The sequence below is a fragment of the Coregonus lavaretus genome, assembly GCF_964263955.1.
Source record: "Coregonus lavaretus genome assembly, chromosome: 18".
Taxonomy (NCBI): Eukaryota; Metazoa; Chordata; class Actinopteri; order Salmoniformes; family Salmonidae; genus Coregonus; species Coregonus lavaretus.
Genome location: NC_140005.1, coordinates 39,817,888 through 39,840,190, shown reverse-complemented (window position 1 = coordinate 39,840,190; position 22,303 = coordinate 39,817,888). Strand labels below are relative to the sequence as shown.

At 40.6% G+C, this 22,303-nt stretch overlaps 3 protein-coding genes across 3 annotated transcripts in view; all 3 read right to left on the bottom strand.

Moving 5' to 3' along the window:
* The window catches only part of asxl2 (ASXL transcriptional regulator 2), a 29,770-nt gene extending 17,950 nt beyond the window's left edge, over positions 1 to 11,820 (bottom strand). Inside the window, exons 1-5 of the mRNA XM_084182007.1 lie at positions 11,674 to 11,820; positions 9,560 to 9,642; positions 8,692 to 8,800; positions 7,617 to 7,764; positions 5,402 to 5,520 (exon numbers count right to left, since the gene is read on the bottom strand). Of these exons, the coding sequence (XP_084038133.1) occupies positions 5,402 to 5,520; positions 7,617 to 7,764; positions 8,692 to 8,800; positions 9,560 to 9,642; positions 11,674 to 11,730 (516 nt within the window). The 5' untranslated portion in view covers positions 11,731 to 11,820. The remainder of the gene's footprint in view (positions 1 to 5,401; positions 5,521 to 7,616; positions 7,765 to 8,691; positions 8,801 to 9,559; positions 9,643 to 11,673) is intronic.
* Positions 11,821 to 12,215: 395 nt separating this feature from the next.
* Positions 12,216 to 17,809, bottom strand: LOC311145262 (kinesin-like protein KIF3B). The gene is made up of 8 exons (XM_084181498.1): positions 15,818 to 17,809; positions 15,556 to 15,657; positions 14,770 to 14,892; positions 14,459 to 14,577; positions 14,236 to 14,352; positions 13,430 to 13,541; positions 12,955 to 13,139; positions 12,216 to 12,636 (listed from the first exon to the last, which is right to left on the bottom strand). The coding sequence occupies exons 1-8, from the start codon at positions 17,381 to 17,383 to the stop codon at positions 12,480 to 12,482; spliced, it is 2,481 nt and encodes an 826-aa protein (XP_084037624.1). The 5' UTR covers positions 17,384 to 17,809; the 3' UTR covers positions 12,216 to 12,479.
* Positions 17,810 to 18,348: 539 nt separating this feature from the next.
* Positions 18,349 to 22,303, bottom strand: part of LOC311145500 (trifunctional enzyme subunit alpha, mitochondrial-like) — a 31,030-nt gene continuing 27,075 nt past the window's right edge. Inside the window, exons 18-20 of the mRNA XM_084181754.1 lie at positions 21,968 to 22,082; positions 21,665 to 21,810; positions 18,349 to 19,433 (exon numbers count right to left, since the gene is read on the bottom strand). Coding sequence (XP_084037880.1) covers positions 19,288 to 19,433; positions 21,665 to 21,810; positions 21,968 to 22,082 — 407 coding nt within the window. The 3' untranslated portion in view covers positions 18,349 to 19,287. The remainder of the gene's footprint in view (positions 19,434 to 21,664; positions 21,811 to 21,967; positions 22,083 to 22,303) is intronic.

Genomic DNA, 22,303 nt, shown 5'->3' with positions numbered 1-22,303 from the left:
CCTAATGGGGACAAGACACCTTTAATATTCATTTTAAGTATGGAATCGTTAGCCGAAAATATAAGAAACAATCAGAAAATACAAGGTCTACAGATCGATAAGGAAGAACACAAAATAGCAACGTATGCAGACGACGTGATTCTCTACTTAATAAACATACCTCAGTCAATTCCTGTCACTATGGATGAAATAAAACAATACAGTGCCGTATCTGGGTACAGACTAAATACAGGGAAATAAGAAGCAATGACGGTAGGTCAACCAATATCCCAAGACATCAAAACTAAGTTTAAACTTAAATGGGATCAAAATAAACTGAAATACTTAGGGATTACTATCCCCCCAAGATCTGATGAAACTACATCAGTATAACTTTGGGACACTGGAAAACCAGCTTAAACAAGACCTACAAAAGGTGGAAATTAGTAGCCTACCTTTAACAAAAACAGAAAGATTTGAAACTATTAAAATGAATGTCCTCCCAAGATTTTTGTTCACCAATAACTATTAAACAGTGGGACAAACTCCTGAGTAAATGTATCTGGGGTTGGAAGAAAAGCCTGTGTCAAACTTAACACAATCAAACAACGTAAACAAGCAAGGGGACTAGCACTACCAAACCTAATTAATTATAACCTGGCCGCCCAACTAAAATGAATTATTGTATGGATGAACCCAGCATCAACAGCTAAATGGAGACAGATGGAAAAAACAATAAGTATAACTATATTTATGTAGACAATCAATAAACACACTAGGAAGATAGAAAATACCTTTATAAATAACACCATAAAGGTCTGGACAAAAGTTCCCCAAAACAAAATGCATCCAAACAGACCTGATCTACAGTATCTAGAAACACGTCCAAGACAACCAACAATCTACTCTGGAGGAAATACTCTTGGAAAATTCAGTCAAGGTTTTTCATAACTCCTATAATACAATCAAAGTACAACCGTGACATCACACCAAGTTGCTGGGTAACCGTGGGGAGAGCAGGGCTAACCACACCCATACTCCTGCCCAGTCCTCAATAATTTCTGGACCAAAGTATACAAAGTATTGCATGATATGTTTGAACGCTCACTTTCTCTAAATCCAGAACACATACTCCTGGGGAGAACCCCTCATGCACTGGTCCTCGATTCTGATAAGTACCTCTTCAGAATTCTGAGAATAACAGCACTTAAACAGATTACTAGAAACAGGCTTAACCTCTACGGGATCGGTGTCCCGTATACGGGACTGTTGAGCTAACGTGCGCTAATGTGATTAGCATGACTGTTGTAAGTAACAGCAAACTTTCCAGGATATAGACATGTCTTATATGGGCAGAAAGCTTACATTCTTGTTAATCTAACTGCACTGTCCAATTTACAGTAGCTATTACAGTGAAGAAATACCATGCTATTGTTTGAGGAGAGTGCACAACAACAAAAAACTTATCACGGCAACTGGTTTGATACATTCAACTCTGAAGGTAAATAATGTACTTACATTCAGTAATCTTGCTCTGATTTGTCATCCCAGAGATAAAATGTGGCATAGTTTTGTTTGATAAAAAACATTTTCATATTCAAATGTAGGAACTGGGTTCTACAGTTTGAACCCCTGCTGTCTCTGGCTCCACACCCACCCCGCCCGGCCATCTAGATGTGTGAAAGTTAGTGTATAAGCTAATGATCCATCATGTATGACATTCCTGGGAGTGTGTAAACTTACATTTTGTATTACCATATCATTTTTGTATGTTCTCTATAGTTACAGTGGGGGAAAAAAGTATTTAGTCAGCCACCAATTGTGCAAGTTCTCCCACTTAAAAAGATGAGAGAGACCTGTAATTTTCATCATAGGTATACGTCAACTATGACAGACAAATTGAGGGAAAAAAATCCAGAAAATCACATTGTAGGATTTTTTATGAATTTATTTGCAAATTATGGTGGAAAATAAGTATTTGGTCACCTACAAACAAGCAAGATTTCTGGCTCTCACAGACCTGTAACTTCTTCTTTAAGAGGCTCCTCTGTCCTCCACTCGTTACCTGTATTAATGGCACCTGTTTGAACTTGTTATCAGTATAAAAGACACCTGTCCACAACCTCAAACAGTCACACTCCAAACTCCACTATGGCCAAGACCAAAGAGCTGTCAAAGGACACCAGAAACAAAATTGTAGACCTGCACCAGGCTGGGAAGACTGAATCTGCAATAGGTAAGCAGCTTGGTTTGAAGAAATCAACTGTGGGAGCAATTATTAGGAAATGGAAGACATACAAGACCACTGATAATCTCCCTCGATCTGGGGCTCCACGCAAGATCTCACCCCGTGGGGTCAAAATGATCACAAGAACGGTGAGCAAAAATCCCAGAACCACACAGGGGGACCTAGTGAATGACCTGCAGAGAGCTGGGACCAAAGTAACAAAGCCTACCATCAGTAACACACTACGCCGCCAGGGACTCAAATCCTGCAGTGCCAGACGTGTCCCCCTGCTTAAGCCAGTACATGTCCAGGCCCGTCTGAAGTTTGCTAGAGTGCATTTGGATGATCCAGAAGAGGATTGGGAGAATGTCATATGGTCAGATGAAACTAAAATATAACTTTTTGGTAAAAACTCAACTCGTCGTGTTTGGAGGACAAAGAATGCTGAGTTGCATCCAAAGAACACCATACCTACTGTGAAGCATGGGGGTGGAAACATCATGCTTTGGGGTTGTTTTTCTGCAAAGGGACCAGGACGACTGATCCGTGTAAAGGAAAGAATGAATGGGGCCATGTATCGTGAGATTTTGAGTGAAAACCTCCTTCCATCAGCAAGGGCATTGAAGATGAAACGTGGCTGGGTCTTTCAGCATGACAATGATCCCAAACACACCGCCCGGGCAACGAAGGAGTGGCTTCGTAAGAAGCATTTCAAGGTCCTGGAGTGGCCTAGCCAGTCTCCAGATCTCAACCCCATAGAAAATCTTTGGAGGGAGTTGAAAGTCTGTGTTGCCCAGCGACAGCCCCAAAACATCACTGCTCTAGAGGAGATCTGCATGGAGGAATGGGCCAAAATACCAGCAACAGTGTGTGAAAACTTTGTGAAGACTTACAGAAAACGTTTGACCTGTGTCATTGCCAACAAAGGGTATATAACAAAGTATTGAGAAACTTTTGTTATTGACCAAATACTTATTTTCCACCATAATTTGCAAATGAATTCATTAAAAATCCTACAAATGTGATTTTCTGGAAAAAAAAATCTCATTTTGTCTGTCATAGTTGACGTGTACCTATGATGAAAATTACAGGCCTCTCTCATCTTTTCAGTGGGAGAACTTGCACAATTGGTGGCTGACTAAATACTTTTTTCCCCCACTGTATGTACTTGAAAATGTATCAATTGACCAATTCGGCACATTTGGGCAGACTTGATACAAAATAGTCCAGTATTGCAATGCTTCACTGGATCAATCTGAAACTTTGCACACACAATGCTGCCATCTAGTGGCCAAAATCTAAATTGTGCCTAAACTGCAATATTATATTGTGGCCTTTCTCTTGCATTTCAAAGATGTTTGTATTATCTTTTACCAGATCTAATGTGTTAAATTTTCCTACATTAATTTCACATTTCCACAAAGTGTTTCCTTTCAAATGGTATCAAGAATATGCATATCCTTGTTTCAGGTCCTGAGCTACAGGCAGTTAGATTAGATTAGATTTGGGTATGTCATTTTAGGCGAAAATTGAAAAAAAGGGTCCGATCCTTAACTGCTGGCACCACAAATAAGCAATTGCAAAGAAACAATTAATGAAATCTATACTATGGAAATTATAACTCATATAATAAGAAACCAAATGACTATTTTAGACACAATTATTATAATTTTTTACAGACATTATATTATGAAATATTTAAAGGCCCTAACAGGAGATAAAAAGTACATGTTTTTAAAATGTGTGGGTGGTCACGTGTGTGTGTGAATGGGTGCATGTATGTGAGTGTAGAAGTGCAAGCGTGTGTATGCATGAGTGGGTGCGTGTCTGTGTGTGTGTGTGGGAGAGAAGGAGAGAGGGAGAGTGTGCGTGTCTGTGCATGTGTGTGTCATGCACGCAAAGACGGTGAAAACGCAATGCAGATAGGAAAGACAGGATGCCAACCCCAATATGAGATTTAACCAACAAAAAACAACCACATAAATGAAAACAATAACACTTCAGAAAGATGTCCACTGCCCAAGCCAACGCCAAACAAATGATACCTTGCTTTTAATGTTTAATTGTATTTATTATTTGTATTATTATTTTTCTTAGAGTCAACAATGACTTAATAATTCTATTGCCTTACGGAATGCTAAATGTTGGCCTGTTTAGGTTAATTATTCTCTAATAATATGTGTACGCTAGGGCGTCGTGGAACACACTTTCCACCTCATTCATTACTTTCCATAGAACGCATAGCCCCTCGTTGATTATACCTTCCATATATTTTGTTGTGATCTAAAACCAATAAATACAAATTAATTTTTTTAAACAAGCTTCCCCAAATACTTTCATTCTGCTCCTACATTTCTTTGTGTGCTCCTAAATGTGCTCCTAAATGTGCTCCTTGTAAAACAATTCAGCGTTGAGCCCTGAATTTCTACTTCTCATGTAATGTAGCGTATAGTGGTAACGATGAGTCAAATATTATTGCTTCTGGCACATTCATTTATTTTCTTTTGGGTGTTTCATATATCAGCCATTTTTTATTTATTTTTCAAGATAATGTGTGCAGTGGACCATTTTTCTGTTTAAAGAAAATACATAATTTAAAGAACAAACATTATTGTGGCAATTCAGATCATGCAGTAAAACTGTAAAAAAAAACTTTGATCTCAAGAGAAGACAGCTTAAATGTTAAAAAAGGTTTAATGTTATTTTACTTAGGAGATAGTGCTGATCAAAGCGGCCTAGGCCTAGACAATATCCCAAACAACTAATAATACACTGAATTCATACATTCTCAGTAATGTAAATTGTAAAGTCATGTCCAATACCACAACTCATTTTTCCAATCTGGGAGGTAAATTTGATAAAGAATTCAATAATGTAGCTGTGTATTTCAGATGGAATCAAGGCATTAGAATGTACCAGAGGCCACCAAAATATAGGTAATTCTGCAAAAAAATAATAATGTTGGGGGAGGCCTGCATAGCAAATTTTTCTATTTGTCTGGCTACTCCAGGTACTTGTGGAAAACACTGAGGGCGCATCACAGAGACACTGTCAGGAATGTCATGAGGCACCAGGTCAGCAGCAGTACTTTATTTAACATTTACTTACCCAGGTTAGTCTTGTTGAGAAAAGAGAGAACTGGTCTCTATTAACCAGTGAAAACAAGACCGATGGAGAATTAGCCCAGTAGCCTACCTGTTTGAGGGCCTTCTTGCTGTGTTTCTGTGAGGGAGAGATGAGCTTGCTACTGGGGACAGAGGGAGATGAACAACGTGGCTGAGGAGACGACGGATCAGACGGCAGCTTGGAGGGCCCTGGGAAGGAAACAGAACACAGCACAACTTAGACACACAGTCAATAACACATTATTATGCTTAACAACAACAACAATCCCCAATGTTCACATCCAAAACACTGATAACATTAACATAAATACACAAGTTGTATGCTGATATGAGTGTTTCAGTTCATTTTTAAGATGGATATACCAAAGTAGATATGTTTTGTTTTGCACTCATACAAATCTGTTGCATCTAAAAGATTGCTGAAAACATTCACAAAAAGTAGGACTGGATGTGCATTGCATTTTTGAAAATCGAAGAATCTTTGACTTTCCAACCGCCAAAAAAACTGTTAGTAGCAAGATTATTTAAAACAACTTTTGTAATGGTTATTTCCTGTTTTTTTTTTACAAGGCTTGTATCTTCATTTCTCACTCACCGTAGCTGTTATCCCTTGACTGTGTTTTTGGTTCTTTTGATAGCATTTGCTTTGATGGAGCTTTTTTGCATTGATATTAAGAACAATAAAAATTGAAAACAAAAAAGAAAATATGATATCCCCGTGCTCAGACGATACGCTGTTACTTTACTTCAACGGCTCCTTAACTCGTTCATATGTGTATATGAGGAAGTGGTCACAGATCCGACTCAAAAAAAAAAAAAAGAATTTCCTGTTATAACCGTTGCTTAAAATGTTTAAGGGACAAAGAGAAATAATGACAGAAATGGCCTAAACGTAATCTCCTTCTAAAGTGTTACTAAGATGGGCAACAGTCTGCTGTATAGTATTTATCACAAGATGTACAGCTGCATACTCAATAGTGAAAATGGAAACACCACAATAACGCAGTGCATGAGTGGGAGCGGCACCTAAATATAAAGAGTCATGGTCGGCACCCAAATGAGCATCAGCACCTACAGGGCATTTGGAAAGTATTCAGACCCCTTGACTTTTTCCACATTTTGTTACGTTACAGGCTTATTCTAGAATGGATTAAATTATTATTTTTACTCTTCAATATATGCACAATACCCCATAATGACAAAGCAAAAACTGTTTTTTAGAATTTTTTGCAAATGTATTACAAATTAAAAACAGAAATACCTTATTTAAGTATTCAGACCCTTTGCTCCTCAGTAAAAGGCACATGACAGCCTGCTTGGAGTTTGCCAAAAGGCACCTAAAGGACTCTCAGACCATGAGAAACAAGATTCTCTGGTCTGATGAAACCAATATTGAACTCTTTGGCCTGAATGCCAAGTGTCACGTCTGGAGGAAACCTGGCACCATCCCTACGGTGAAGCCTGGTGGTGGCAGCATCATGTTGTGGGGAGGTTTTTCAGCAGCAGGAACTGGGAGACTAGTCAGGATCGAGGGAAAGATGAACGGAGCGAAGTACAGAGAGACCCTTGATGAAAACCTGCTCCAGAGCACTCAGGACCTCAGACTGGGGTGAAGGTTCACCATCCAACAGGACAACGACCCTAAGCACCCAGCCAAGACAACGCAGGAGTGGCTTCGGGACAAGTCTCTGAATGTCCTTGAGTGGCCCAGCCAGAGCCCGGATCTAACATCTCTGGAGGGACCTGAAAATGGCTGTGCAGCGACACTCCCCATCCAACCTGACAGAGCAGAGAAGAATGGGAGAAACTCCCCAAATACAGGTGTGCCAAGCTTGTAGTGTCATACCCAAGAAGACTTGAGGCTGTAATCGCTGCCAAAGGTGCTTCAACAAAGTACTGAGTAAAGGGTATGAATACTTATGTAAATTTGATATTTCCAGTTTTTATTTGTAATAAATTAGCACCAAAAAAAAATTCTATAACGGTTTTTGCTTTGTCATTATGGGGAATTGTGTGTAGATTGATGAAGGAAAAAAACAATTTAATCAATTTTTGAATAACGCTGTAACGTAACAAAATGTGGAAAAAGTCAAGGGGTCTGAATACTTTCCGAATGCACTGTATTTCAGTCAATTTCAAGTACTGCAATAATATAGCCTAATCATGGAAAAAGGTGAAGCTAATAAATATATTGTGAAATATACAGTATCCCACCTCTCTTCCTCCCTATTTCCTAATCAAAAAAGAGAGTGATGTTATAAATATATTGTGAAGTAGTAGCATACCTCTCCTCCTCCACTGTCCCCTCATGCCCTCCTGGTTGTTAGTGTAGTTGTTGTTCTCTGTGCTTCCCTGGGAATCAGACAGATTATCACTACCGTCCTCCTCGGACCCCTCCTCAGACAGCTCCTTCACCACGTCCCCAATGTCCTTCTACTCACAGACACACAACATACATATACGTTATACACAAATTATATAAATACAGCACATTATACACAAAAACATAATGAACACCTGCTCTTTCCATGACACAGACTGACCAGGTGAATCCAGGTGAAAGCTATGATCCCTTATTGATGTCACTTGTTAAATCCACTTCAAATCATTGTAGATGAAGGGGAGGAGACAGGTTAAAGAAGGATTTTAAAGCCTTGAGACATAGATTGTGTATGTGTGCCATTCAGAGGGTGAATGGGCAAGACAAAATATTTAAGTGCCTTTAAACGGGGTATGGTTGTAGGTGCCAGGCGCACCGGTTTGTGTGAAGAACTACAACGCTGCTGGGTTTTTCAAGCTCAACAGTTTCCTGTGTGTATCAAGAATGGTCCACCACCCAAAGAACACCCAGCCAACTTGAATCAACTGTGGGAAGCATTGGAGTCAACATGGGCCAGCATCCCTGTGGAAAGCTTTCGACACATTGTAGAGTCCATGCCCCGACGAGTTGAGGCTGTTCTGAGGGAAAAAGGGGGAGCAACTCAATATTAGGAAGTTGTTCTTACTGTTTTGTCCACTCAGTGTACACATATTATATAACATACACACCACAATAAGATATTATATACACACCCCCATAACACGGACTGCTTTGAATGACTCCTAACATTCAGAGCAATTAATAATGATTCATGTGAATTTCCAATTGTTTGACAAGCTCGCTGTGTGAGTCATAACGTTGCTCTACTTTTCATTCTCCTTCCAAAGAGAAGCAGTGTCATCATAAATGCTTTTAACAGCATAATTATTGACAATGTGGCGCTGACTATTAGTAAAAAAAATGGCATGTCAATCTCACATAGAGATATGTCGGCACTTATTGGTTCTGACGCTTTAGATTTATAGAAATTTGAAACTGACCTTCAGTGTGTAGACCCCCATTCGTCCAGGTACTTTGTAGAACATTCCTTCTTCACCGCGAGAGTTGGTGTGGAGCATAGCATTGAGACAGGCCAGCGGAGAAGTACCACTAGATAACAGGAGAAGAGGAAAGCACAGCCAGTTACACCTAATGAAGCAGACAGCTGACTGGCCACTACAGAGCCGACTTTAACTGTACTGTGCTGGCTCTGACATTTCCTTTTCACATTGTCCTTTCCAGCATAGTTTCAGCAACTATGGTGGATGTGTAACCAGGCCAAGCTGGCCAACCCAGTACAGCTCAGCCTGGCCCGGTTTGGCCCTATAGTGTGAATCAGGCGCCAGTGTACTGTATTCAGAGTATAACAGATTCAGCTGAAATTATTAGGCTGTGCTGCCTGAAATAACAATACCTGACATGGAAGAACATGTTGTTAATCACATGTTGTAACTTGTTGTTACAAGTACAAGTTGTTAATAACATGCAACAGGAAAAACAAACAACATTTTAGTCAGTTTGTTAAGGGAGGGAGGGGCAAAACTAGCTTTGTCTTACCTTCTGGATGACAAGAGTGAAAAAATTAAACAAGAAAGAAAGGAAATCATTAGAATGATGTGAATGTAATAATTACCAAGAAGAAGAAAATAAAAAGGGAAAGGACATTAGCAATCAATCAAACAAGAAGAAATGATGCGTTGCTATTCATAAACAAAACTAGGCCTAGTGTGCTGATCTTGTGTATCAAAAATGAAGTCAAAACTGTGATGGGGACTAACAGAGGACACCTAAAGGAACCTTAAAAAGGGTCTAAAAAGGGACCTTTTCTTTGAGAACACACAGAAGACATATGAGAGACTGTTCATTTACCTAATCTCTTTCAGTCTCTCCCTCTGGATCACCTGTAAGATCTCTTTGTGGCTCATGGGTGTGTTGGGGTACTTTTCTAATACCTGAAAGAATACAGCACAAACTCTGTCAATGGATTGCAGTGTAATAATGTGTAATACATACCTAAAACCACTTGAGTATGTAAAACAACCTCTAGCCTAAAGATAATAACATACGTCAACCTGTCCTAGACTAGTATTCACATTGCTTATGGTGTTACTACACATTATAAACCCACGATTCTATAGTTGGGCCTAGTGGTATGAAATTAGGGCCTAGTGGTATGAAATTAGCATGTCATGTAGCAATTGAGCAAGCTTCTACTGAGGTGTTCTATAGTTCTGTGCTGTCATGTCATAGCTCTGACTTTGAGAAGGAGTACTGATTTAGGATTAGTGTTGCCTTTTAGATCACAATGAATAAAATTACATAGACAGGGAGGACCTGATACTAGATCAGCACTCCTACGCATACGGCCCCTGAGATTTTAGCACATTACATTCATTAGTGGTGTGGTTTGTTTACACATGAAGTCAACCTCTGTTCTGTCAACAACTCCTGCCCAATGATTTAGTGCATGCTTTTGCCCATTGTCAAGAGAATATATTACTTGCTGGGAATAAAACAGACCTCAATGGCCTCACCAAAGCATGATTCACTTCCTTTGTGTACGTGTAAGAAGAGAAAGTCTGAGCAAGATCACCACCATAATAGCTGATGTAGCTAGCCAAAATTATAGCCATGATGACATGTCACCACAGATAGAACAATGAGACAGATATTTCACCTAATGTATAAAATGTGAAGCTTCTGCTTGGCGTTTCCACTTACTACCAAATATGGTAGTGAGAGGAAACCCAGTGGCCAGCAGTGGGAGCAGATGGAAGGAGATGGATTTTGGCCGACATTTTTCAAATTATCTCATCGATGAAAGATTTAGTCTCAATACAGTTTCCAGTTCCCAAAACTAGAATCTGTTTTGAACTGAGTCGACTAAGTTTTGTAGACCTTACCCTTTGCCAAAGTTGTAAAAAATCGCGTTCTTTAGGAGTGCAAAGGCGAATTGAGTTATTGCACACGCGCACTTCACAGAGTAGGCGTTCCCTAACGGAAATATGCAGATACTTGCTAGAACAGGCAAATAAGATCTCGCTAGCTCGTGCTTAGCTCTGATTCCTTGCTTGTTCTGCCCACTATGACTAATTTGTTCCCATCGGAAACAACAGGCTGTGGTCTATCTTGGTTTAGTTATAAAAATCTTTGATGTCACAAAGGTTTTCATATGAATAGTAGGCGAACTGTCAGCTGTCAACTAACTACTGTTAGCTAGCTAGCTATGTTAGTGTGTCTTGTTTACACAATGTAGCTAATCAAAACTAGTAACAGTAATGATTTGCTAATACATGTAGCTATAGGTCGCTAAGCATTTTAATATTACTGAATGGCCAATACAGTGACCAGGTAGCTAAAGCAACTTTATAAATAGTTTATAAACACTACTGATGTAGCTACTAGTTAGCTATAAGTAGTTAGCTAGCTAGTTAGCAAGCTGGCTACTACTACCATGCTAGCTGTCGTTCATTGGTCATTAGCTAGCGTTATAGCTTATGTCCATCGACATAGGGCGATTAGAGCTAGGCTGGAGAACTAGACACTTGACAACGGCTATGTTTCAATGTATTTTATTAGTTCAGAACAAGCTGTCAAACTGAATTTTAGAGCTAGCATAGTTTGCTAACTGGCTAGCTACGGTCGCGCAACACTTCGGTGTTTACTTTACAGCGAAACACAGACATGTAATGCTCCACGTCTGCGGTCCAAACAATAATTCTGTAAATTTCCCATCTACAACTTCAGCAACTAAAGCAAACTACATGGAGACATTGATATAGTTATTTGCTGTAAATGAATCCACAAGACTGTCAAGACAATCTTGATGGACTTCCAGTGCTTAGCTAGCCGAAAAGCAGGCCTTGCGTTGCATACGCAACATTTCGTCTACACCAGCGGGTCATGAACTCATAAACAGTTGTACAAGTGGGAGCGAAGGGAAAACAAGCACAACAAACGTTGAACAGAACGACAGTAAATACCGTTTTAGCAGCCTCTGCCCATGTCCTCCCCTTCTTTTTCTTCTGTCTCTCCCTCATCGCTGCGGTCTTGCGCTGATTAGTGTTGAATTTGACAGTGTGTTGAAATGTTGCTTTAGTTACCGCGCAAGACCCGCTGCTTCTGCCATATTGGGCTTTTACTGTAAGGAGTGTGTCATGTGACATTGAGAGATACGTAATCTTACTGTACAAATGACAGCTGTCACTGGCAAACACGGGAGTATTGAAACACATTTGTTTTACTTTGTTATAAAAAAAAATACATAGCTAATAAAATAATACCATGACTGTTGTTACTGTCAGAACATGTGACTATTTTGGGGAGATGGCGGTGTTTAGGCTAGAATAGAATAGAATATTAGCCTAGCGAGTAAATCCTCTAAAATTAGTACAATTAATAAAAACCCTTAAGGCTGGTGATTTTTTCTTCTTCTCCCTATTTTTTGTCAATGGCAGTTCATTTGACTTGAAAAACAGGTATTTTCCCTTTTCCCTAAAAAAATGTAGGTTCATACATGTTATTTAACAGTTTGTACCATTTATTCTGATGTTTCAATACATCAAAAGCTAAACATTACGTTAGTCATCATCAGCATAAGCTATAATGATAGCAGAAAAAAGATAAAATAATGAAAAGCTCAGCTTTACTATATTTTCCACAAAGTATTATGCAAAACTTTTGGTTACAGACAAATTGTATTTGGTGAAATAATATACTTTGAAATTGTTGATTGCATAATGTAACACAGCAAATAGGCATATATGATATACATTGGAATGTTCTATAATCAGGGGCTCCCTGGAATGGCACCTTCCAATGGAGTATAGATGGATGAGGAGGGTCTCTGGGGGTGAGGAGAGCACTGGATCTGGGGTCCTTGTGTTATAGAGCTGGATGATGAAGAGGATGAGACGCATGAAGAGGATGAACGTGGTGCCTGGTACCTGGGAATGAAGAAGAGGGTATACGTATTACCTATTGAGCTGGCAACTTGAGTATCTTCTTATATGGATCCTTTCATATGGATTTTTAGCTGCAACAAAGACTATCACAAAACTGCTGTCTCAAGAGTAGGCCTAACAGCAATACTAATGCATATAAAATTATGATATTCATTTCTCTAAATGCTGCCAATTATTAGTAAAGTAGGAAAGACTAATCAGATAATAGTTAATGTAGCAACTCTAAGAGAGTCCGCCTCTGCAGGTTAAACTCACCATGCAGGTTAAACTCACCAGGTTATTACAGGTACTGTAACTCACCAGGATCGTGACTTTCGGACCCTTCCTGATGCAGTGGTCCTGTCCCTGAAGGGGACGTTGACTAGCAGGTCTCTCCTGGGGCTACCGGGACCTCCAAAGGCCTGCTCCAGGTGTGCTCCGTTAAGGTTGAGGTTGTACATGGTGGGTGGGCTCATATCTAGCTCCAGGAGCATTACATTCTCAGCCTATAGGAATAAGGAATGAGAGAGAAAGAGAGAGGAAGTTTAATGTAATGAGCAGTGACGATGGAAAGCATTTGCAATTGATGATTACATTTTTTGGGTGGAAATTGTATTCTAGACATTAGTCAGTACAGTATGTCAATGGCCCTCAAGTATGAGCAAAATTGATTTTTTTAAACTCATATACTGTCAAATACAACTGATTAGATATTTTCCATCTAGCAGATCTAATACATTTAGCAAAAATACACTACACTTAATTTCCATGGATAAAAAACCTAGCACTAACCCACCCGGTATCTAGATGGAGCTCCTGTTGTGACAGCCATCTGTGCATATTGGCTGATAGGTCTCTTGTATCCCACCACAGAAGTGGGCCTTCGTTTCACCTGATGAGCCGATTTACTGCAATAAGATGTGTACGGGAGGAAAGGCTAGTTTAGGGGTTATTTAAGAAGTTAAAAGAAAAGTATATATAATATCATATTGTGACAAAGTAGACACATTTTTTATACTTTTATTTTAGACTTGTGAAACAAGGAAATAATCAAATTGTGACTAAGTGTGCCTACCCTAATCAGTGACATTTCTGTAACTGGTTCTGCGGAGCTGTCCTTTCAGCACCACAAAGTTCGCCCTGGACACCGCTATCTTTATACCTGTCCGATTAGCGGAGCTGTCCTTTCAGCGCCAGTCAATAATATGTAGTACCAATAACATTAGCAGAGAATAGTGTAGAGGGTTCTACATGGAACTCAAAAGGGTTCTACCTGGAACCAAAAAGGGTTCTTTAAAGGGTTATCCTATGGGGACAGCCAAATAACCCTTTTAGGTTCTAGATAGCACCTTTTTTTCTAAGAGTGTAGTATAGACTAGTATTGACTGGGTGAACTAGGGCGGCAGGTAGCTTAGTGGTTAAGAGCGTTGTGCCAGTAACCGAAAGATCGCTGGTTCTAATCCCCGAGCCGACTAGGTGAAAAATCTGTCGATGTGCCCTTGAGCAAGGCACTTAACCCTAATTGCTCCTGTAAGTCGCTCTGGATAAGAGCGTCTGCTAAATGACTAATTATTATTATTATTATTATTATAACTCACTGACCTTTCTGAAGTTACAAAGGGCCTAAACCTCCACTGGTCCTCCTCACTGTCAAAGTGAAGCCTGTTCATAATTTTGTTCTTTTCTTCGGGAGGAATGAAATTCTCAATTAAGAGATACCTGCAGGTAAAACATAAAAAATATTGTGAAAAGTTTACCAAGTTGGCGTAGTGTGTGTGTTGAGTGCGTGTGTGCGCTTGCATGATTACATGTTATTAATACTCACTTGAACTTGAGTTCTCTGGTGAGTTCATTTTGTGTCTGCTCAAGCTCCTGTCTGGTTACTACATGCTCATCAATGACATCCCCAATCTCAGCCTTCACCAACTGCAGCTTGGCATACAACTGGATCAACGAGAGAGGAAACACAATAGGAGAACCAAAATAAGACCATGAAATATTAACATCCTTTAGGAAATAGGATTTTGGATCAAAACACTGTCTCAAATCACTTCAAATTAAACATGAGGTCATAATAATGATCCTACACTAGATGGGCTTTCTGGATATGGAAGGACTGGTTAGTCATCCATTTACCCTCTTCAGCTTCTTGGTCTTGAGATCCACCTCCTGCTGCAGGGAGGAGAAGGTCTCTCTCAGCTCTCCTGTCTCCTCATCCTGAGCCATCACCTGCTGCTGGATCTCTCTCTCCCGTCTTATCTAAATACAAATACATTTTATTCCAGAGAAATTCCTTTGTGGAGTCATGGTTCATTCATGCAAACACAATAGAGCTAGGCCTAGCCTACACTCAAACAATATGAGATTACTTTTTTTTATTACTTTTTTAAAAATACATTTCAAAATCATAGCCATCCTCCATGATGCTGACCAAAATCTAAGATATGTGTACACAGAGAAAAGAAACAATGCATAAACCTGCATGCACATTGAGAAACATTATATTATATAGACTTACCACTTTCAACATGGTCATTAGACACAGCAATATTTCTGATATACTAGAGGCATAGCATATTGGTTTATAGATGATCTCCTGAGTGGCGCAGTGGTCTAAGGCACTGCATCGCAGTGCTAACTGTACCACTAGAGATCCTGGTTCGAATCCAGGCTCTGTCGCAGCCGGCCACGACCGGGAGACTCATGGGCGGCGCACAATTGGCCCAGCGTCGTCCAGGGTAGGGGAGGGAATGGCCGGCAGGGATGTAGCTCAGTTGATAGAGCATGGCGTTTGCAACGCCAGGGTTGTGGGTTTGATTCCCACGGGGGGCCAGTATAAAAAAAAATATGTATTCACTAACTGTAAGTTGCTCTGGATAAGAGCGTCTGCTAAAATGTAAATGTAAAAAAATGATCTCCCACCTGTTCTGCAATCTCCTGCCTCTTCAATTCCAGCATCTTCTGTTGCTCGTTAGTGTGGTCAATAATGTTCTTTCCCCCAGCCAATATTTTGCTCTCCATAGCCTGGAGGGAGACACGTGGCAATATGGATAATATATTATTGTTAAGACTGATGCGCTCTATCATCACCAATTAATCATTGCTCATATTAAATATGATATCAAAATGCCCATTATTGTCTCATATACATAAACAGAGTAAATAATAATATATTTATTGTCACCTTATATTTCTCAATAATTTTTTCCATGGATTCCTGTTCCTTCTGCATGTCTTCCATCATCCTTTCATTTTCCATCTGCTCTTTTTCACCAAATGGCTTCCATTTCTCTCTGGCCCCTGGGCTGCTATGGGTGCTGGTGGGAAGAGCCTTTTTGGGGCTATCCTCCACAGAGCTAAATCTATGTATCGGTATTCTGGATGTAACAACTTTTTGGGGACTGCCCTCTACAGAGTTATCCATGGAGTTGCATCTACTTATCGCTATAATACTTTCCTCCTCCTTTTTCATCTTGCTTTCCTGTTCTTCCTTTATATAGTATTTCGCATTCCGCTCCCATTCCGCTTCCAGAGCCTTCCACAGTTCCGCATCCCTTTCTCTGTGGGCTACATCCTCAACAATCATACTTTTAGTCAGTCTTCTGCTATTCCTCCTCCTTCTCCTCTCCTTTGCCAGCATCCCTCGCTCCTCCAGTTGGGCCTTCAGGCGGGTGATCTCCTCCTGAAACTCTCTCAGCAGAGCATCCTTTGGATCCTCATTGATCTTGGGTTTGTTCTTGATATTTTTAGCCCTGTTAGCATACCTTAGGGTCGTTAGGGACTCTTCATAGTTCTTGGACGCTGGTCCCAGAGTGGCTACCATGACCGTCTTAGCATTGCCACCTAGTGAATCCTGGAGCAGGCGGGTAAGTTTAGAGTCCCTGTAAGGGATGTGTGTGCTCTTCCCATCAACCAGAGCAGAGATGACATTACCCAGTGCTGAGAGGGACAGGTTGATTTTAGTGGCCTCTTTCAGGCGTTCCCCATTAGCACCTGTCTTGCTCTGGCGTTCGCTGCCAGCCAGGTCAACCATGTTCAGCTTCCCAACCCGTATGTGGTCCTCTCCATCTGCACCTTTCTCACTGCACTCCACCGTGATCATGAAGATGGCATGGGACCGCGAGCTGCGTTCATTCATATTGGTGAAACCCACAGACCTGGACTGGTCTCCTATGTTCATGACATGTTCGATCTCCATGACATTCTTGCTGACAACCGAAGACAGGTCTTTGACATAGACACCTGAATCTGGGTTTTCTTTGAGGTCTAGTTTCTTGTTGTTGTCCTTACATAACAGATCCCGGACCTCCTCCTGATAGATCTCTAGATAGGATGCCCTCACTAAATACTGCTGATTCTGAGACCTGGAGATCTGTGTAAAAATTTGGTTAAATGAATTTGGGATGATCCCTCTCTCATTGTCTGTGGGCATACCTAGCATGGTGTATGTTTTACCTGTCCCAGTTTGCCCATAAGCTAATATGGTCCCGTTGAAACCTTGCAACACGGAGTCTACAAGGGGTCTGACCGTGTCATGATAAATATCGCTCTGCTTCGACTCAGAGTCATAGACCGCATCAAAGGTGAATGATTTCATGAGTTCTTCAGGTGACGCCCTTGGGTTTCTCAATGTGATCTGCCCCAGTTTTGTATTCACCTCCAAGATGTTATCGTTGTCCATCGTCTCCTCTCTCCTGTTGAATGGGCGGCATCGCACCACCACCTTCACAGCCTCGCACTGTCTCGACATATTTATTCCTTCGATCCTTGACGGTAAAAATGAAAATTGATTCCTCCGCAACACTCCCACCGTATACGTCGCTAATCACGCATCAAGGAGATGACTCACGTCTTACACCGCAGCATCCTCCGCCGAGCGGTACCCAGGTGGTAAGCCAATTCATGTCATTCGCAGAAAATGGTAACATTCTGTACTCGGACACACTTAATAACACGGACATACCCTGCGTAGCCTACATGTACGTTCTCAAAATCTGATGAATATCCTCCTTGATTCTGACAACGATAACTGCCTCCACCCTTCTCATCAATCCACATGCAGCGCACCAAGGCTTCATGGTACAAAGGATGCTGCGCCACCACCGCTAAAAAATACCACCGTAGGCCAGCCCAACCCTGTATACGTCCCCAGTCCCCCGTACACACCCTTACCTCTGCTGCAGACAATAGGAACAAGACATGTGACTCACACAACGAATTTGATTAAAGGGGCAATCAGCACTTGCTACAATACATTTTTGGACTTAAACTGGAATGTACCCATTGATTCTTATATAACTTATAAATTCCTCATGAGTTTAGTTCAAATGTCCTACCATCTGAACACAAAACAAACTTGTTTTACTCCAATGTCTGTAAACCAAGTAAATATAAACAAACACAATATAGCCTCAAAACATGGTTAAAGCTATAATTTAATGGATGGCCAGTCCTTGCATCATAGCTCTGCCTGTGAATTGGAGAGCTGTGACATTACTCCAGCCCCATCCCTCAGCTTTTTACCGAAACAGGGGCGGGGATCACGTTATTGTTTCTACTGCTGATTGCCGCTTTAAAACAAAATCTTGTAACTAGGTGTAGCCTACTGCAATTCTTTAATAAATGTGATCAAATACCCCTAATAAACAAATTACCCGATTAGCCCAATTTGATTTTCATTAATTGAAAAACAAAGAATATACATAGGCCTACACATGACTTTAACATAATTATTTATTAACTTACTGTCTCAAAATATTTATACAATCACTGCCCAAACCATGGAATAAAGACCAACGTGATAAAATGTTTTTTAAAAACCTATGTTTACCTCATTAGTAGATGACAATCAATAAAACATGAACAAGCCAAGAGGAGTAGGATTACACCAGTCACGTATTAAGGCTGAAATGGAACACTATTCCCTTTATAGTGCACTCCTAGACCAGGGCCCCATAGGGCTCTGAACAAAAGTTGTGCACTATATAGGGAATATGGTGCCATTTGGGATGTAACCATGGATTTAATTTACATTTGCATTGTGGGAAGACTAAGATTGCCCCTTGAGTCTACACCTGCCTCAGATGGATATTACAGTAGAATACTATCAAAAAGTAAACCGTCAAATAATGTTCCCAAAATACAAAAACAAACCAAACAATAAAAAATCTATTTCTGTTAGTCATGAATTCTGAAATCTCTGATGACAACTTGAAAACATTTATTTTGTTTGGTGATTTGTAAAAACTGACCACTTTCATGATTTCTCTTCTGCAATCCAAACTTTAACTTAAAGGGATAGTTCAGAATTTTGGCAATGAAGCCCTTTATCAATGTCCCCAGAGTCAGATGAACTCATGGATAGCCTTTTTATGTCTCTGCATCCAGTATGAAGGAAGTTAGAGGTAGTTTCACGAGCCAATGCTAACTAGCGTTAGCACTAGCTTACTTTCAGTCTTTGCGCTAAACTAGTTAGCATATGGTATTCACGAGTTAATCTGACTCTGGGGAAGTAGATAAAGGGTTTCATTGTCAAAATCCCGAACCATCTCTTTAAACTCAGTGCTTATTTCTTTAACAGACAAATATATGGCCTATGCACATTCTAATGGCAGCCTGCTATTAGGTGGTAGTAGGACATGGTGGTGGGGAAAGTCACTTGTGGAATCTCCTGCTGGAGTCCTTGGCGTGATCCAGCAGTAGCTGACACGGGGTGAAGTGGTTGCCGTAAACCTCCTCATACCTCTTCATCTTCTCCACTAGCTTGTTGGCACCAAAGGTATCCACAAACCGGAAAGGACCTGAACAGAGAAGGTTTAAAGAGAAGGTTAAAACGATGTTTGTAGGATTACACTTTTCAAAAGGCCATCCCATGATGAAAGCATAATATTATAATATAGGCATATCTGATAGCTCAGTCTGTAATACTAAAATTGGATAGTCAAATTATTTCAGTCAAGTCCGGCTCCATAAACCGGAAAGGACTAAACAGGGAAGGTCAAAGAGAAGGTAAAATAACATTCCTAATTGTAGCACAACAAAAGGCTCTCTGCCTACTATTAAAGCTGAAAAGAGTTCAACACCACATACAACACTAGAGCTGTTTATGCGCATGTCAAGTGATCATCCTGTGTGTGTGGCTCAGCTGGTAAAAGCATGGTGCTAGGTCATGGGTTCAATTCCCACAGGGATTAGATACACATCCTAAACATGTACACCCACACTGTACTGTAAGTGCCATATAGCATAGTATAAAGCAGGAATATTCAAATCTAGACCTCGAGTCCAGTTCCACTGCTGATTTTCATTATTGTCCTTTTAGTCAGGGACTGATTTAGACCTGGGACACCAGGTGGGCGCAGTTAATTTATCAGAATTAATTATATAGAACAGAAAACCAGTAGTACTCTCTCCGGACCTCCAGGCTTATACAGTTGAAGTCGGAAGTTTACATACACCTCAGCCAAATACATTTAAACTCAGTTTTTCACAATTCCTGACATTTAATCGTAGTAAGAATTCCCTGTCTTAGGTCAGTCAGGATCAGCACTTTATTTTAAGAATGTGAAATGTCAGAATAATAGTAGAGAGAATTATTTATTTCAGCTTTTATTTATTTAAATCAGTGGGTCAGAAGTTTACATACACTCAATTAGTATTTGGTAGCATTGCCTTTAAATTGTTTAACTTGGGTCAAACATTTTGGGTAGCCTTCCACAAGCTTCCCACAATAAGTTGGGTGAATTTTGGCCCATTCCTCCTGACAGAGCTGGTGTAACGGAGTCAGGTTTGTAGGCCTCCTTGCTCGCACACACTTGTTCAGTTCTGCCCACACATTTTCTATAGGATTGAGGTCAGGGCTTTGTGATGGCCACTCCAATACCTTGACTTTGTTGTCCTTAAGCCATTTTGCCACAACTTTGGAAGTATGCTTGGGGTCATTGTCCATTTGGAAGACCCATTTGTGACCAAGCTTTAACTTCCTTGAGATGTTGCTTCAATATATCCACATAAGTTTCCTTCCTCATGATGCCATCTATTTTGTGAAGTGCACCAGTCCCTCCTGCAGCAAAGCACCCCCATAGCATGATGCTGCCACCCCTGTGCTTCACGGTTGGGATGGTGTTCTTCAGCTTGCAAGCCTGCCACCTTTTTCCTCCAAACATAACGATGGTCATTATGGCCAAACAGTTCTATTTTTGTTTCATCAGACCAGAGGACATTTCTCCAAAAAGTACGATCTTTGTCCCCATGTGCAGTTGCAAACCGTAGTCTGGCTTTTTTATGGCGGTTTTGGAGCAGTGGCTTCTTCCTTGCTGAGCGGCCTTTCAGGTTATGTCAATATAGGACTTGTTTTACTGTGGATATAGATACTTTTGTACCTGTTTCCTCCAGCATCTTCACAAGGTCCTTTGCTGTTGTTCTGGGAATGATTTGCACTTTTCGCACCAAAGTACATTCATCTCTAGGAGACAGAACGCGTCTCCTTCCTGAGCAATATGACGGCTGCGTGGTCCCATGGTGTTTATACTTGCGTACTATTGTTTGTACAGATGAACGTGGTACCTTCAGGCGTTTGGAAATTGCTCCCAAGGATGAACCAGACTTGTGGAGGTCTACAAAATGTTTTGGGGGCTGATTTATTTTCATTTTCCCATGATGTCAAGCAAAGAGGCACTGAGTTTGAAGGTAGGCCTTGAAATATATCCACAGGTACACCTCCAATTTACTCAAATTATGTCAATTAGCCTATCAGAAGCTTCTAAAGCCATGACATCCTTTTCTGTAATTTTCCAAGCTGTTTAAAGGCACCGTCAACTTAGTGTATGTAAACTTCTGACCCACTGGAATTGTGATACAGTGAATTATAAGTGAAATAATCTGTCTGTAAACAATTGTTGGAAAAATTACTTGTGTCATGCACAAAGTAGATGTCCTAACCGACTTGCCAAAACTATCATTTGTTAAAAAGAAATTTGTGGAGTGGTTGAAAAACGTATATGAATACCCCTGGTATGGAATGAACACTCACCTCCAAGGCAGGGGGGGAATCCCAGACCAAACACAGCTCCTATGTCTCCCTCCACAGGGCCGTTCAGGATCCCCTCCTGCAGACACATAACTGCTTCGTTGACGAACCGAGAGACCAGACGGTACTGGACATCAGAGTCTGAAGACCTGGAGGGAGAAGATACAGACAGGGTTAAGTGGTGGTGTGGTGAGTGTATGATCCTATGTGGCTCAGTTGGTAACAAATGCAGATTTTTAGTTTTTATGCATTCAATGTACTTTAAGTTGCTTTAGAGAAGACAATTCCCCAGTGGTTACTACTTACACTAAAGGGTTTGGTGTCAATTTGTATTTCTCCAAGAGGTCTTCAATATCGGGGTTGACATCTTTGCTTTTAAGTCCTGGCGTATAGACGTAGCAGCCCTTTCCTGATTTGCGGCCTGTTGATTAAATAAATTCGGTATCAGATATACCAATGATGACCATGCATTACCAATATAGCATTTGGCTCCCACAATTTTCCCTAGATTCCTCGCGTCCTCTCTCTCCTTGACTCCTTCTCAAACCTCAATGGAGGACAATATTTAAAGTCCCTCCCAATGCATTTTGAGAAAAAGGCAAGGTGAGAGGATGCAAGGGATCGAGGAAATATTGATTAAGA